Source organism: Ascaphus truei, chromosome 11, assembly GCF_040206685.1.
Source record: "Ascaphus truei isolate aAscTru1 chromosome 11, aAscTru1.hap1, whole genome shotgun sequence".
Taxonomy (NCBI): Eukaryota; Metazoa; Chordata; class Amphibia; order Anura; family Ascaphidae; genus Ascaphus; species Ascaphus truei.
Window position 1 is genome coordinate 37,997,459 of NC_134493.1, and position 13,088 is coordinate 38,010,546.

A 13,088-nucleotide genomic window follows, 5' to 3' on the forward strand; every position below is an offset into this window, starting at 1 on the left:
CGCGCATGCGCGCGGCGCCAGAGTACTCTCTGCTCATATTTATGGTATACCTGATCTCCGCGCATGCGCGCGGCGCCAGAGTGCTAGGGATCCCCTGCCACTATCAGCCGCATCCATACAAGAGATGCACGCCCCTCTGGGCAGTTCTAATCATGCAGGCACGCCTCTGACTGCTGCAGGGGAACACCCCCCCCTCTCTCCGCTCAGCGCTTGTGCTGAGACTTCCCCATAATAACAAATTGTATCCCTACCCCACAACAGGGTACAGAGGATGTAATAAATGTAAAGAGAAACTTATAATAATTAAGCTGGGGGATATAAGGTAGTCAGCTGTATTATTCAAGAAAAATACATATGAGCAAAATATGAATACATAAATATATACAAAAACATATATCAATACTTTTAGTGAACAAAAAAATTATATAATTACACTTAAAGAAATACATATAACAAGACAATTTATTGATTAAAAATTATGTTAAGCAAGAAAAATAAAAAAAATGTAACAAAGCAATAAAAACATATTAATAATGCAAATGTGTCTTGTGCCTTAAAATAAGCGACAGCAAATTGCTTGCCCCAATAGATGGAAAATAGTGATCATATAGATTTAACATACAATACATTTCTATTTAATGTGGAGTGCCGTACAGAATATACATTGTATCTCAATTAACTTTGTTTAGACAATTCTAAACAACTTAACTAAAGTGAACGAGACCGAGAAAGCTTTTTATAAGTATTATAATACCTCAGATATAGATAATTTCAACATTGAACAAGACAGTGACAAGACAGTGGAAGCTCTATTTGAAATTGGTCTTATAATACTATTATAAGACCAATTTCAAATAGAGCCTCCACTGTCTTGTTCAATGTTGAAATTATCTATATCTGAGGTATTATAATACTTATAAAAAGCTTTCTCGGTCTCGTTCACTTTAGTTAAGTTGTTTAGAATTGTCTAAACAAAGTTAATTGAGATACAATGTATATTCTGTACGGCACTCCACATTAAATAGAAATGTATTGTATGTTAAATCTATATGATCACTATTTTCCATCTATTGGGGCAAGCAATTTGCTGTCGCTTATTTTAAGGCACAAGACACATTTGCATTATTAATATGTTTTTATTGCTTTGTTACATTCTTTTTATTTTTCTTGCTTAACATAATTTTTAATCAATAAATTGTCTTGTTATATGTATTTCTTTAAGTGTAATTATATAATTTTTTTGTTCACTAAAAGTATTGATATATGTTTTTGTATATATTTGTGTATTCATATTTTGCTCATATGTATTTTTCTTGAATAATACAGCTGACTACCTTATATCCCCCAGCTTAATTATTATAAGTTTCTCTTTACATTTATTACATCCTCTGTACCCTGTTGTGGGGTAGGGATACAATTTGTTATTATGGGGAAGTCTCAGCACAAGCGCTGAGCGGAGAGAGGGGGGGGTGTTCCCCTGCAGCAGTCAGAGGCGTGCCTGCATGATTAGAACTGCCCGGAGGGGCGTGCATCTCTTGTATGGATGCGGCTGATAGTGGCAGGGGATCCCTAGCACTCTGGCGCCGCGCGCATGCGCGGAGATCAGGTATACCATAAATATGAGCAGAGAGTACTCTGGCGCCGCGCGCATGCGCGAAGACTACGATCCTCATTGGCTAAAACACACCTAATGACGTCACCATTTGGCGCGAAATTAGGCAGTCAGCTGTATTTAAATTGTCGGTTTTAACTCACACAGCACTTCTTGATAAAGTTCCTTTGAACGAAACGCGTTGAAGGTTTGCTGCTGTCCCACACCATGAATTGTTAAATAAAGGACTTATTTTTCTGCAAGACCTGCTCCTTCATTACTGCTGTGCGCTGCACACCCTGGCTTTGGATACACATTCTACTACAGCTGCACGCTCTGGAAGGGAGACTGGGGAAGGAATAAGAATACTACAGTGAGTACCATACCTGGGGCTACCTAATGAGGAAGGGGGGGGCTGTCTTTGGGCAACCCACTCCAACCTTCAGGGTACCTTATGCCCTCTTAAAGGCTCAGTACAAATCACTTAATAGTTGATTACCCAGTCAACACTCCCTTTCTTTAAATACAGTCCCAGCACTTTCTGAGCACCATTTCAAACACACAAACTCCATCAGCCCCCTGACTACCCCTAGGTCCGTCCCAACGCAGCACAAAGTGGCAGCAGACACTCTCCCTGTTTCCAAGTGACCTAGCAAAAGCCTGTCTGGAGTTGCCCACCCCTGCCCTACACAACTCCAGTCTTCCAGCCCGCCCAACAGGGTTTCAGGATTTCCCTGCCTCATCACGTGGCTCAATCAGTCCCTGCTTCAGCACAGGTGGCTCAATCAGAGGATCAGTCTTCGACTAAGCCACCTTTGCTGAAGCTGGGCTATCCTGAAAACATGAGGGGGCTTGAGGACTGGAGTTGAGCGCCCTTAACCTAAATAATTAGTACTCATCCCAAATGGTTGCTTCATTTGTTCTAAAATAATAATTCAGACTCGGCCCCCATTTCAGTTTTATTGTAAATGAAGAAACAAGTTGTAATTCTAGAATACAGTAATTAAAAACAGTAGAAAAAAAGGGGGGGGGGGGGGGAAGCACGTGATAAAAATGCAGATTTGCATACGGAGTGAGGGGGGGGTGAGTATGCGGGTGGTCTGGCGGCCACGTGATCCTGGCGGAAGAAGCGTACCTGGTTATAAGGTGCTGTGAAATGATTTCCAGATAGGAACAGTTTGTCTTTTCATCACAACTCACAAAGCAACCGGCCCAGCTGAAGGGCTCCGTTCACTGCATGCAGATTCATGTGTGCGCGCGCGGGGGAACGCTGGAGAGCGCACAGGAGTGGGAACAAACATGTGCAAAATCAGACAATAGGAAAGGAAATCCCTGCCCCGAAGAGCTTACAATGTAAGTGGTATGATGGGAGACTTACAGAGGCAGCAGGTGAGGGAATAAGTGCAGTAGATGGCAGTGCTTGGCCACAATGGGTTGTAGGAGTGACTGTGGGACAATAGCCACGAGTGCAGGCTATTGAGATGCTTGATTTGTGAGGCGAGTTTTAAGGTTAATTAGTATTAAATTAAATTAGATAGGGTAACGCCATTAGCAGGGGAAGAGATGACAGGGATGCGTGGGTGGGAGCATGTGTTTTATGTTTGGGTTCAGTATTAAGAGAGATTCCCAGCAGCAGGAAGGAGTAGATAGAGGGTGTGAATAGAGGATTTGTGTGGGTGCTTTTATTGAGGGATAAAGAAGTTGTTGGGAGGTGTATAAATAATGGTGCTGTATGGGCACAGGCATAGGTGGAGGGAGGAGAGATGAAGAAATGTGGCTAGGAGGGGAGTGGGGAAGTAGGAGAGAACAGAAACGTTTACAAAGGAGTGAGGAAACAGTAAACAGAAAAAGCAATAGGGAGGGCATATGAGATGCAGGAGGAGAGTCTTCCCAGTTATTGGAGGATAGGAAGAGCAAATTATCAGAGCATTTAGAAAGTCAAGTCCTCACAGTTGCAGAGTTGTTGTTGTTGAAGTGCAGAGTCCAGATGTTCTTGTATTCTTCACCTCCACTTCTAACTCCAGTATTAACTCCACAGACACTTTATATATGACACTTAAGATGTTACACAGCCATATGACAGAGCCAATATAGACCGTGTGGCTAAAGAACACGTATTTGGGTGAGTGCCAGCAGGGTCCCTCCTCACTGGAAAGTGCTTGTGATGTAGAATATTTACACGAGTACGCAGGTACGATGGAAGAGTTTCTCTCTGTACAAAGAAGCTTGTAGCTCCAGTGTCACGCAGGTCAGAGGTTGTGTGAGTCGGGAGAGAGAAAGATCCAGCCTGAGAAGAGAGAGGTGTGTCCTGATTTCACATAAAATGTCCTGTAACACAAGTAGGATCGCAGTGTCCGTGGCAAAGTGTGAGCACTCTGTGGCTGGGCCTGAGGCAGAGTCTGTGTCCAGCAGCGTTACAACAGCAGGAGACATGATGTTTGGTCCTATTTGGTCCCGCTGCCCGAGGGCGTATCCAGCTCATTTTCATTAGCAGGTCCAGACCTGAGAAGGAACAAACAGATAAGAAACATAAATAGAGAAACTGAAGACAGATAAGGGACACTTGACCCGTCTGGCCAGACGTATTCTCAACTGGCTATATGAGGTTTATGCATCAAGGCAAAAGGGTGTAATTCTGGGGCAACCACGTCCGTCCGTCCGCCCCCCCCCCCCCTCTCATCCTCAAAATAAAAGGTTCTGTGTTATAAAAAGTGTCACTGTCTAATAACCTCCAGACCGGGTGACAGAGGGTAATGTTCTGAATGTACCTTCACTGTACTGTCCACTGCGCCAGAGAAGAGCCGCCCCCGAGACACGGCCAGAGCAGTCACACTGCCCTGATGTCTCAGCAACGTCTGGGTGCAGATCATGTTATCCATGCTCCAGACCTGTGGGGACAGGAGGAAGACTTTATTCGGCACGCCATTTGCTCACAGTTTCAAACAGGAATGGACACAGTTTACATCTATACAACACATACTTTCCTACTATGAAATATATACTCCGCCCATATTGCCACCTGACAGGTCAATATACACTGGCCATGCCAACCAATCACATTTCACAAACAAACTAGGTCGTTAGTCATTAAACTGTAAACGAGGTATTCTGGCACAGAGACTGACTAAATGAACCCAGAAGTGCTTGTCACCCCAAGGTTACAATCTTGCTCTCGGCATGTTAAACACTGTGATGTGTGTTAGCCTGGACCAGTCACGTTACAGTCTTGTTACAAGTAGCACCACAATATCTCTTTCATTTCTTCTTGATTTCTCATAGGTGGTGATACATTTCCAGGTGCTGCTGTATATAACTATTCATATATACTGAGTTAAGTTATGGTGAGTAAAAAAAAGTGACAAAAACCCTCCACAGCAAAGCAAATATGCAAATGTAAATACAACTGTGTGCTCATCTGCATGTCTTAGACAGGTCTGCATCCCCGCCTTTCCCCATTATCACCCAGCACACAGCACTTCCACTGCAGCAAGGGATTCTGGGAAATGACATGCAAATGAGCACACAGTGCCACTTTTTGCTTAAAAAAACATTTTTAACATGGTTCCCTATAGGCTTAATCTTGCTGCATGGTCACAGCTTTGAGCACAGCCAGGGTTAAGGTGCATACCCAGAAAACCCACCCACAGACAGCCGTTTCGACCTTAATGGGTCTCATCAGTGTGGGGTTGGTTAACTGTATGCAAATGTAAATACAACTGTATATACACATACACACACACACACACACACACACACACACACACACACACACACACACACACACACTGTATCGCTAACGGCTATTGCCGTTTAGTGAGTAAAGCACTAATTGCTGGGCCTGGAGCCAGTTTAGAAGCTGATATACTGTAGGACAGTAAGAGGTGACGTACCCGCAGGGACCGGTCATACGAGGCACTGAAAACCTTGGTTTGATCTGGCGTAGAAATGACGGCCAGCGCGTACACTGTCCCCACGTGTCCTGTCAGAGTCCGGACCTGCTCCTTTGTTTCGATGTCCCAGACCTGAGACAGAAAGGGAGAGATCAGTTAACCCTCTCCCTGCTGGTGAGATCTGAAAAGGACCAACAGACCAAGTTTGTCTTGCTCCTTAGCTCAGGGCCGGCCACCTCCAGTCCTCAAGAGCTACCAACAGGTCAGGTTTTCAGGATATCCCTGCTTCAGCACAGGTGGCTGAAAATCTAACCTGTTGGTGGCCCTTGAAGACTGGAGTTGGCCGCCCTGCCTTAGTTGCTATATGAGGCTGGTAAGCTTATGGTTAACCACTTTGTTGCCAGAGAGGCCTGCAACCCAAAAAAACAGTAGCAACACATCGCAGGAAAGGTGTGAGGACAGCACAACTGTAGGATGGAACAGAGTAAAGGGCTTGGCAGCGGTGGGAAGCTCCGGAGACCCCTGCTTCTCACCAAAACAGAGTAAGGGGCCACATCTCTTGGCGTGCTCCTGTGAGGCCAGCATGAGCTACATAAAAGGGTTCCCATTTGTACGGAGGTTATTAATACCAACACATAGAAGAAGCGCAGCAGAAGGGAGCCGCATCAGGCCAGCAGGATGGAGCAATGCGATGTAAGTTGAGCTGCGAACGGTCACTCACATGGATAAGGTTCTCGTATGTGCCGCACACTATATGGTGGTTGGTGACTGCAATGGAGTACACACTGCCCCCCGAGGTCTGCAGCACATGGACACACTCCAAGCTTCGGATGTCCCATATCTGAAAGGCAGAAGACAGCCTGATCACTGCACAGGGAGACGCGCTCTGATAAACAGGGGGGATCGTTATTTTGTCCCATCTGTTGCCACTATTGTCCCGTGGACCATTACATTTGGTGGACCCCGTGTCTCACCTTGATGGTCTGGTACGATCCGCTGTACAGGTAGTTCTGTGAGGCCACGAGTGCTCGCACCCAATGGTTTAGGCCAGTTAGCTCCTTCTTCAGCTTCAAGTCTGTCCCCACGATGTCCCACACCTGCAGCAGGAGGCGGTGGAGAGAGAGCATGAGCGGTGATACGCAGCCACGTGCAGGACGTGGCTACACGCGTGTCCTCAATAAGCAGAAGTTCATTGTTCAGCATTAAATTAATATTTCCCTTGTGTGTGTGAAACCAGCTGGATAACAGTGCAGAGGACTTATCTGGATGATTACTTTGTTACATGTGTCTTGCATTCTTTAACCCCTTTTGCTCCCAGAGGGGCCTGCAACGTTTGCAAAAGGGTCCATGTTGCTCTAGAGCAGGGGTGGCCAACTCCAATCCTCAAGGGCCGCTAACAGGTCAGGTTTTCAGGATATCCCTGCTTCAGCACAGTTGGCTCAATCAGTGGCTCAGTCTTCGACAGCACCACTTGTGCTGAAGCAGGGATATCCTGAAAACCTGACCTGTTGGTGGCCCTTGAGGACTGGAGTTGTGTATTTCTGCGTTACACCCTGCTGGTCACTGCACAAGTGTTTAGATTTTCCCTAAATAAGTCTCCGGTGAATGTTGTTACATGTTAGCACCCAAACAGTTGTATCCCAATATTAATGTCAAAGAGAGATCTTGAGGTAAAACATCGGGGGAATGTCAACTTTATTCCTGGATCCACTCTGTCCCCCTATATGAGGCTTCACACCCTTATTTGAGTCCCTGCAAATGTATAGAAGATCCCAAACTCCCAATCTCCTCTCTATGTATATAGCACGCAGGAATCCTCACGCTGCAGGGAGCCTCCTCGCTGCCTGCAGGGAGCCTCCTCGCTGCCTGCAGGGAGCCTCCTCGCTGCCTGCAGGGAGCCTCCTCGCTGCCTGCAGGGAGCCTCCTCGCTGCCTGCAGGGAGCCTCCTCGCTGCCTGCAGGGAGCCTCCTCGCTGCCTGCAGGGAGCCTCCGCGCTGCCTGCAGGGAGCCTCCGCGCTGCCTGCAGGGAGCCTCCGCGCTGCCTGCAGGGAGCCTCCTCGCTGCCTGCAGGGAGCCTCCGCGCTGCCTGCAGAAATCCTCACGCTGCAGGGAGCCTCCGCGCTGTCTGCAGGGAGCCTCCGCGCTGCCTGCAGGGAGCCCCCGCGCTGCCTGCAGGGAGCCCCCGCGCTGCCTGCAGGGAGCCCCCGCGCTGCCTGCAGGGAGCCCCCGCGCTGCCTGCAGGGAGCCCCCGCGCTGCCTGCAGGGAGCCCCCGCGCTGCCTGCAGGGAGCCCCCGCGCTGCCTGCAGGGAGCCCCCGCGCTGCCTGCAGGGAGCCCCCGCGCTGCACTATACACCAACCTTGATAGCTTTTAAAGAGCCACTGAAGAGCATGTTATGGGACGACACTAAAGTGCAGACGGGGTTGTCATGAGCTCGGATGGTGTTAACCTTCAGCAGGGTCTGAATGTCCCAGACCTAAACATAGAGGGGCTCAGGTTAGGGGTATCCTTGTATTCTAATCAGTGCATCCAGCTCAGCTCCTGCAAACATAACTGTACAATGTACTTGTTTTATGATACCAACACATACATACATAGCTCTCATAGCTTCTCAAACCTGCTCACATGACCACCTTCTGCTCCAGTAATGAGGACCCCAATCATGCCCAACAGTGAACGGTTCTGCTCCAATGCAGACACACCCATTAAAGCTCTGGTAATCCTGTTTGGGCAGTGCCACACCCAGTTGAACTGACACACACACACACACACACACACACACACACACACACACACACACACACACACTAACCTGTACCACCATCTTTCTACTCCATTACTCATCCACACGCTTCTGAGTACCTCAATGCTGGCCTGCAGGACCCCGTACTAGACGCAATGCAGACAGACAGACAGACACACACACACACACCTTTAATGATGCCAAGAGGACCCTTTACTGACAGCAGTCATACACTCAGTCATACTCTGACAATCACATTCCCAAGAACCAAACCCTCCAAAGTCCATCATCCTCCATCATCCGCTCCCCCCAGTTATGAAAAAGCATGGAATTCAAACCCAGGAGGCAAGTCAGGGGTGTGTGTGTGAGGGAGATACTCACAATGATAGTGCAGTCTGCAGAGCCACTGTACAGCTTACTTCTAGATCAGGAGACCGAAAATAATAATACATGAATATAACATCGTTTATAAACCAACACTTTACGTACAGCCGATATCCCCTACTGCAAAAAGCACGCGCTGGCAAGATTAAACGTCTAGAATATTATACATTATGGGAGCGCTTCAATGTTTCCAGCTGCTGAGCCACAGTGCTCAGTGGAAACGCCCATGGGTGCTATTAACCCTGTAAAGCGCACACGTTGTGCAGGGAAAGCTCCGATAACTCACCCTTGGATACAGAGGGCCAGGACGATGCCATCGTGTCCCTCCAGCGTCTTTTGACACTTGTATGTCGTGCATGTATCCCACACCTGCCAAAGGAAAGCAGGATGAGTGATCGGTGTGAGGCCGAGGTCTCAGGATGACAGGATGAAAAGCAGCATTCAGGTCATTCCTAAATCGATCCCTGTGACGTACAGAAGACGGGGGTTCTCACCTTTATGGTTTTGTCCGATGAGCCACTAAACAGCAGGTCTCCGATGGAGTACACACACAAGCACCACACAGGGCCCTGGTGTCCCACGAAGGTACCCTTACATTTAAATATTTGCTGTGGGTCATAGGCTGCGGGAAAAACAGGACAGAAGATTGGACAGTCAGTGACCATGCAGCTCCCAGAGGTTGAACACTGGTCAGTCACACAATAATATTTGCAAATCAGGGAAGAATGTATGGCTCGGTATTAATAACATGGATTATATTTATCATTTGACTTCCACTGGATAAGGCTACGGTGTAATGGGGCAGACACACAAAGACTGACCATCTTTCAGCCAATTCTGCAATGTTATTTCATATAAAAGGGTGTGACGTGCACTTACAGCCCAAGATCCCCATGTTCAGTCGTGCATTGATATGAGAGAGTTCATCCTGTTAATCACAGAGAGAAAACAGTCAGATGCAAAGTCCCCACCCTGCAGGAGAGTCCCAGATTGGCAGACATCATGAGGAAGGGATACATATGTCCTCCAATCTATGAGACGAGAGATGCAGAAAGTCTCATATTCAGGGAGCTTACATTCAGCATTGACGCGTCCCTGCGGAACTCCATCAAGTCCTCGCTGAGTTTGCTTTGGTTTTCGTCCAAGACGTCTGCAAGAAGAGAGAGACGGGTTAAAGAAAGAGGCAGTGGGCCATCCTCCCTGCAGAGAAATGTTATGCACAGTGTGTTTGTGCAATTATCTGCTTCTGGGTTTATAACCAAAGTCACAGCAAAGGACTTCTGCGGGGTTCAAAGAAAGTTGCCTTGACAAAGTCCTGATTGACTTCCATTTGTTTGTAAAACTTAAAGTGTTTCCTCCTCCATAGGAAGACTGATCATACTGATTATCCCTTCAGAAATATACATCCAGAGTATGGGTCACCCGTAACCCGAGCTTAAAGTTAGCACTAGCATTTCCTTCGGAGTGTCTAATTGTCCCTTATTTTTCCCTCAACTCCATATATCCCCCCAGCCCAGGATACCTTCCCCTCACATTCTTCATTCGCTATTCACAGGCCAAACCCAGCGCTGTGGCCACACCCAATGTGCTGTGCGGAAGTAGAAGGTATGGAGGGTTAAACATTTCTTACCAAACTTCAGCTCGAGGTTCTTCTCCAGCTGTTCGATTTTCTCGGAGAGTTTGCCCAGCATGGAGCGCAGGAAGGCGATATCCTGGTCCTTTTGGGCCATGGCCACCTGCATTTCGTGAAACCGGTCGTCCGTCTGCTGAAGGAACTCCTTCAGGCCCTCAAACTTGCACATCTCCAGGTGTGTCTCGTATGTGTCCTGGTTCCCTATGAATGTGCACCTGGGAGTTAAAGGGAACAGAGGTGTGACCTGCGCCGTAGGGTTCACCGAGACCCAGAATGCCTTTCTTTGAGATTAAATTCATTGTAAGGTAAAGAAGGGGCTACATTCACATATGGCATTTTAGTGAAGGGGCTCAGAAGACCTTACAGGGGACAGTGCTTGTGGTTCAATAACTATCTTTAAGTGGCAATCATTGCCTTTGGTACCAGAGGCCTTGCAAGACATTAACTAGTGGGTGTTGATGATAATTCAATGCACGTGTCCAGTACCCAGTATGCAGGTGTCCAATATCCTGCTAGCACTGGAAAAGCTTAGCCTTCTTATGCATCTGGGAAGGACCAATCATTTGGAAAAGAAGTATAAAAGAATTCATGTGACAACCTCAAGATGTTCTGTGGAAGCTTTTAACAGTGAAGGGTTAGGAGCTGTGTTCTTAGCGTGTCTACTTTCCCCAGCCCAACTTCAAAGGTCAGTGGTCTTCAGGGGTCCATACCCGTATTTAGAATGAGGGCACTTGATGTGTTCACACTCCTTGAGGTGGGCTTCCAGGTTCATTTTCAACAGAGGGGGGCAATTGGGGTTATTAGGACAACGCACAGGTCGATAATCGCAGCTACATTCATGGTCCCTGTCAAAAGGAGAAGACAGAAGACATGAGAGAGACAGAGACAATGCAGAAGGAGAGAGAGAGAGAGAGAGAGACGATGCAGGAGAGAGAGCGACGATGCAGAAGGAGAGAGAGAGAGAGACGATGCAGAAGGAGAGAGAGCGACAATGCAGAAGGAGAGAGAGCGCGACGATGCAGAAGGAGAGAGCGATGATGCAGAAGGAGAGAGTAAGAGAGCGCAAGAGAAGAGAAAGGGAGAGGGAGAGATGTCTTCTTGCCCTGACCAAAGCTGTTTTCTTTCTAGAAATCCGTCGCACAGTACAGCATTTGAAATATTATGGGACCGGGAGGTTGTAATGGAAATGGAGGGAGTGCAGAGGAAGTCAGGCAGAGAGACAGAATGGGACACACTGAACCATTCTCTAAAACTGGCAGCTGATGGGAAATGTGAGGAAGAAGTTCTTCACAGAGAGGTGGATGCGTGGCTTAGCCTCCCAGCACAGGTGGTAGAGGATAATACTGTAAGGGAATTCCATCATGCTTGGGATAGGTAGAAGGCTAAATCCTAAATATGAAAGAAAACCCCAAGGATCAAATCGGGTCATAGATATTACAGCAGATAGGGGAATGGGCAGACACGGGGTCTGCGTGGCTCTTATCTGCCGCCACATTCGATGAGACAGAATGAGGGAAAAGTGTCAGCTAAAAGCATAAATGTCGCCCGCAGCGAAGGCGTCGGTGAATAAAGATAAACAAGGCGGGATTTACAGAGAGCAGGGCAGAGACATGAACACAACGGATATTGGAGCGAGAGAGAAAACGACATGGAGACCTCACTCACTTTCTGGCACTTAGTTTGATGGTAAAGGGGCAGCCGCGCGGATCCACTTCAAAGGTAGCGGGCTTCCCATTGGCAGAGGGGCGGCAGCCATATTTACAGTGAATAAAAAGCTCCCCTATTTGCTCGGCGACAGCAATGTTATTCACCACCACGGTCAGTTTGGCGTTATCCACCGGGCACTTTTCTGCGACGCAGAGGAACAGGAATATAAAGAAGAGGTACAGGCCCCATGAGGGCTACAGGGCCTCACAAAGGATGGGGTTCCGGTCGCCTCTCCCTGTCCCACTAGGTTATTCAAAGGCATGAATGGGGTGGGGTGGGTGACCGATACAAACATACAATAGAAAGGGGGCGGGGCTTTGCCTTTAAATACCCAGCGCCCCCGTTCAAAATGACCAACTCTCTCTTTAAGAGTGTTGGTTATTTCAAGTCAGAATAGTGAAATGACGTTTTATTAAAAATAAAAAAAACAAAAGACCAACTCAGTACAGAGGGAGATCTCTCTGGGTGCAGTGTACCCTTGGTAGGATTTCTCTGCTTCCTTCATAATAATTTGGATATTTTATAAATACATCCTAGCTAGCACCCACCTAGAATCCTCCTCTCGCTAAACGCGAAGATCATACGCTTGAAAACGAAATCTGTGGAACAAGGTCTGATTCTATGATATATTCTTTAATATCGGTCTGATTCTCAGGAGTACAGCCGAGTGGATCTATATTTATTGTGGTTCTGGCTGCACGTGATCCGAGATTGTAACTCAATCTTGTAAAGTGATGTGTGCGGGCTTCATGTAATAGAGGTTTGTAATCACAGGTCATGTGCACACAGTCCCAAGCATGTATCTAAAGGTGGGCACATCCAGCTTACACAAGACGACTGGGAGTAAAGTGGAACCTACCGGAGTTCAAGGCGCATCTCCGGCAAAACGTGTGCTGTGGAGAAGAGAAATGTCAGCCTGCTGTATATATCCATATCCAACATACAAACAATATCTGAGATCCTAGAAGGATGTGAATAAATTGTGTGACAAACATTGCCACATATCTGTTGTCGCTATGCCTCTGCATGTTACTTTGCATTCTGTGTGGTCTGTGTGGCACTGCCTCCTTCTGCATTGTGTATTACCACACTGGCTAACAAGCTGTTGCTCTCCATATAACAGTTGGTGAAGTCCTGCTCT

General features: G+C 47.3%; 1 protein-coding gene across 5 annotated transcripts in view; it reads right to left on the minus strand.

Moving 5' to 3' along the window:
- Positions 1 to 2,547: 2,547 nt before the first annotated feature.
- The window catches only part of TRAF7 (TNF receptor associated factor 7), a 33,736-nt gene continuing 23,195 nt past the window's right edge, over positions 2,548 to 13,088 (minus strand). For 4 of the 5 annotated variants that reach the window (XM_075565711.1, XM_075565709.1, XM_075565710.1 and 1 more), the window contains 15 exons: positions 12,807 to 12,840; positions 11,906 to 12,089; positions 10,951 to 11,085; positions 10,238 to 10,455; positions 9,684 to 9,757; positions 9,487 to 9,535; positions 9,102 to 9,229; positions 8,894 to 8,976; positions 8,605 to 8,650; positions 7,840 to 7,956; positions 6,456 to 6,578; positions 6,203 to 6,322; positions 5,482 to 5,613; positions 4,360 to 4,479; positions 2,548 to 4,093 (listed from right to left, as the gene is read on the minus strand). In XM_075565711.1, the coding sequence (XP_075421826.1) occupies positions 4,079 to 4,093; positions 4,360 to 4,479; positions 5,482 to 5,613; positions 6,203 to 6,322; positions 6,456 to 6,578; positions 7,840 to 7,956; positions 8,605 to 8,650; positions 8,894 to 8,976; positions 9,102 to 9,229; positions 9,487 to 9,535; positions 9,684 to 9,757; positions 10,238 to 10,455; positions 10,951 to 11,085; positions 11,906 to 12,089; positions 12,807 to 12,840 (1,578 nt within the window). In that variant the 3' untranslated portion in view covers positions 2,548 to 4,078. The remainder of the gene's footprint in view (positions 4,094 to 4,359; positions 4,480 to 5,481; positions 5,614 to 6,202; positions 6,323 to 6,455; positions 6,579 to 7,839; positions 7,957 to 8,604; positions 8,651 to 8,893; positions 8,977 to 9,101; positions 9,230 to 9,486; positions 9,536 to 9,683; positions 9,758 to 10,237; positions 10,456 to 10,950; positions 11,086 to 11,905; positions 12,090 to 12,806; positions 12,841 to 13,088) is intronic. The other variant, XM_075565713.1, reaches the window with a different exon arrangement.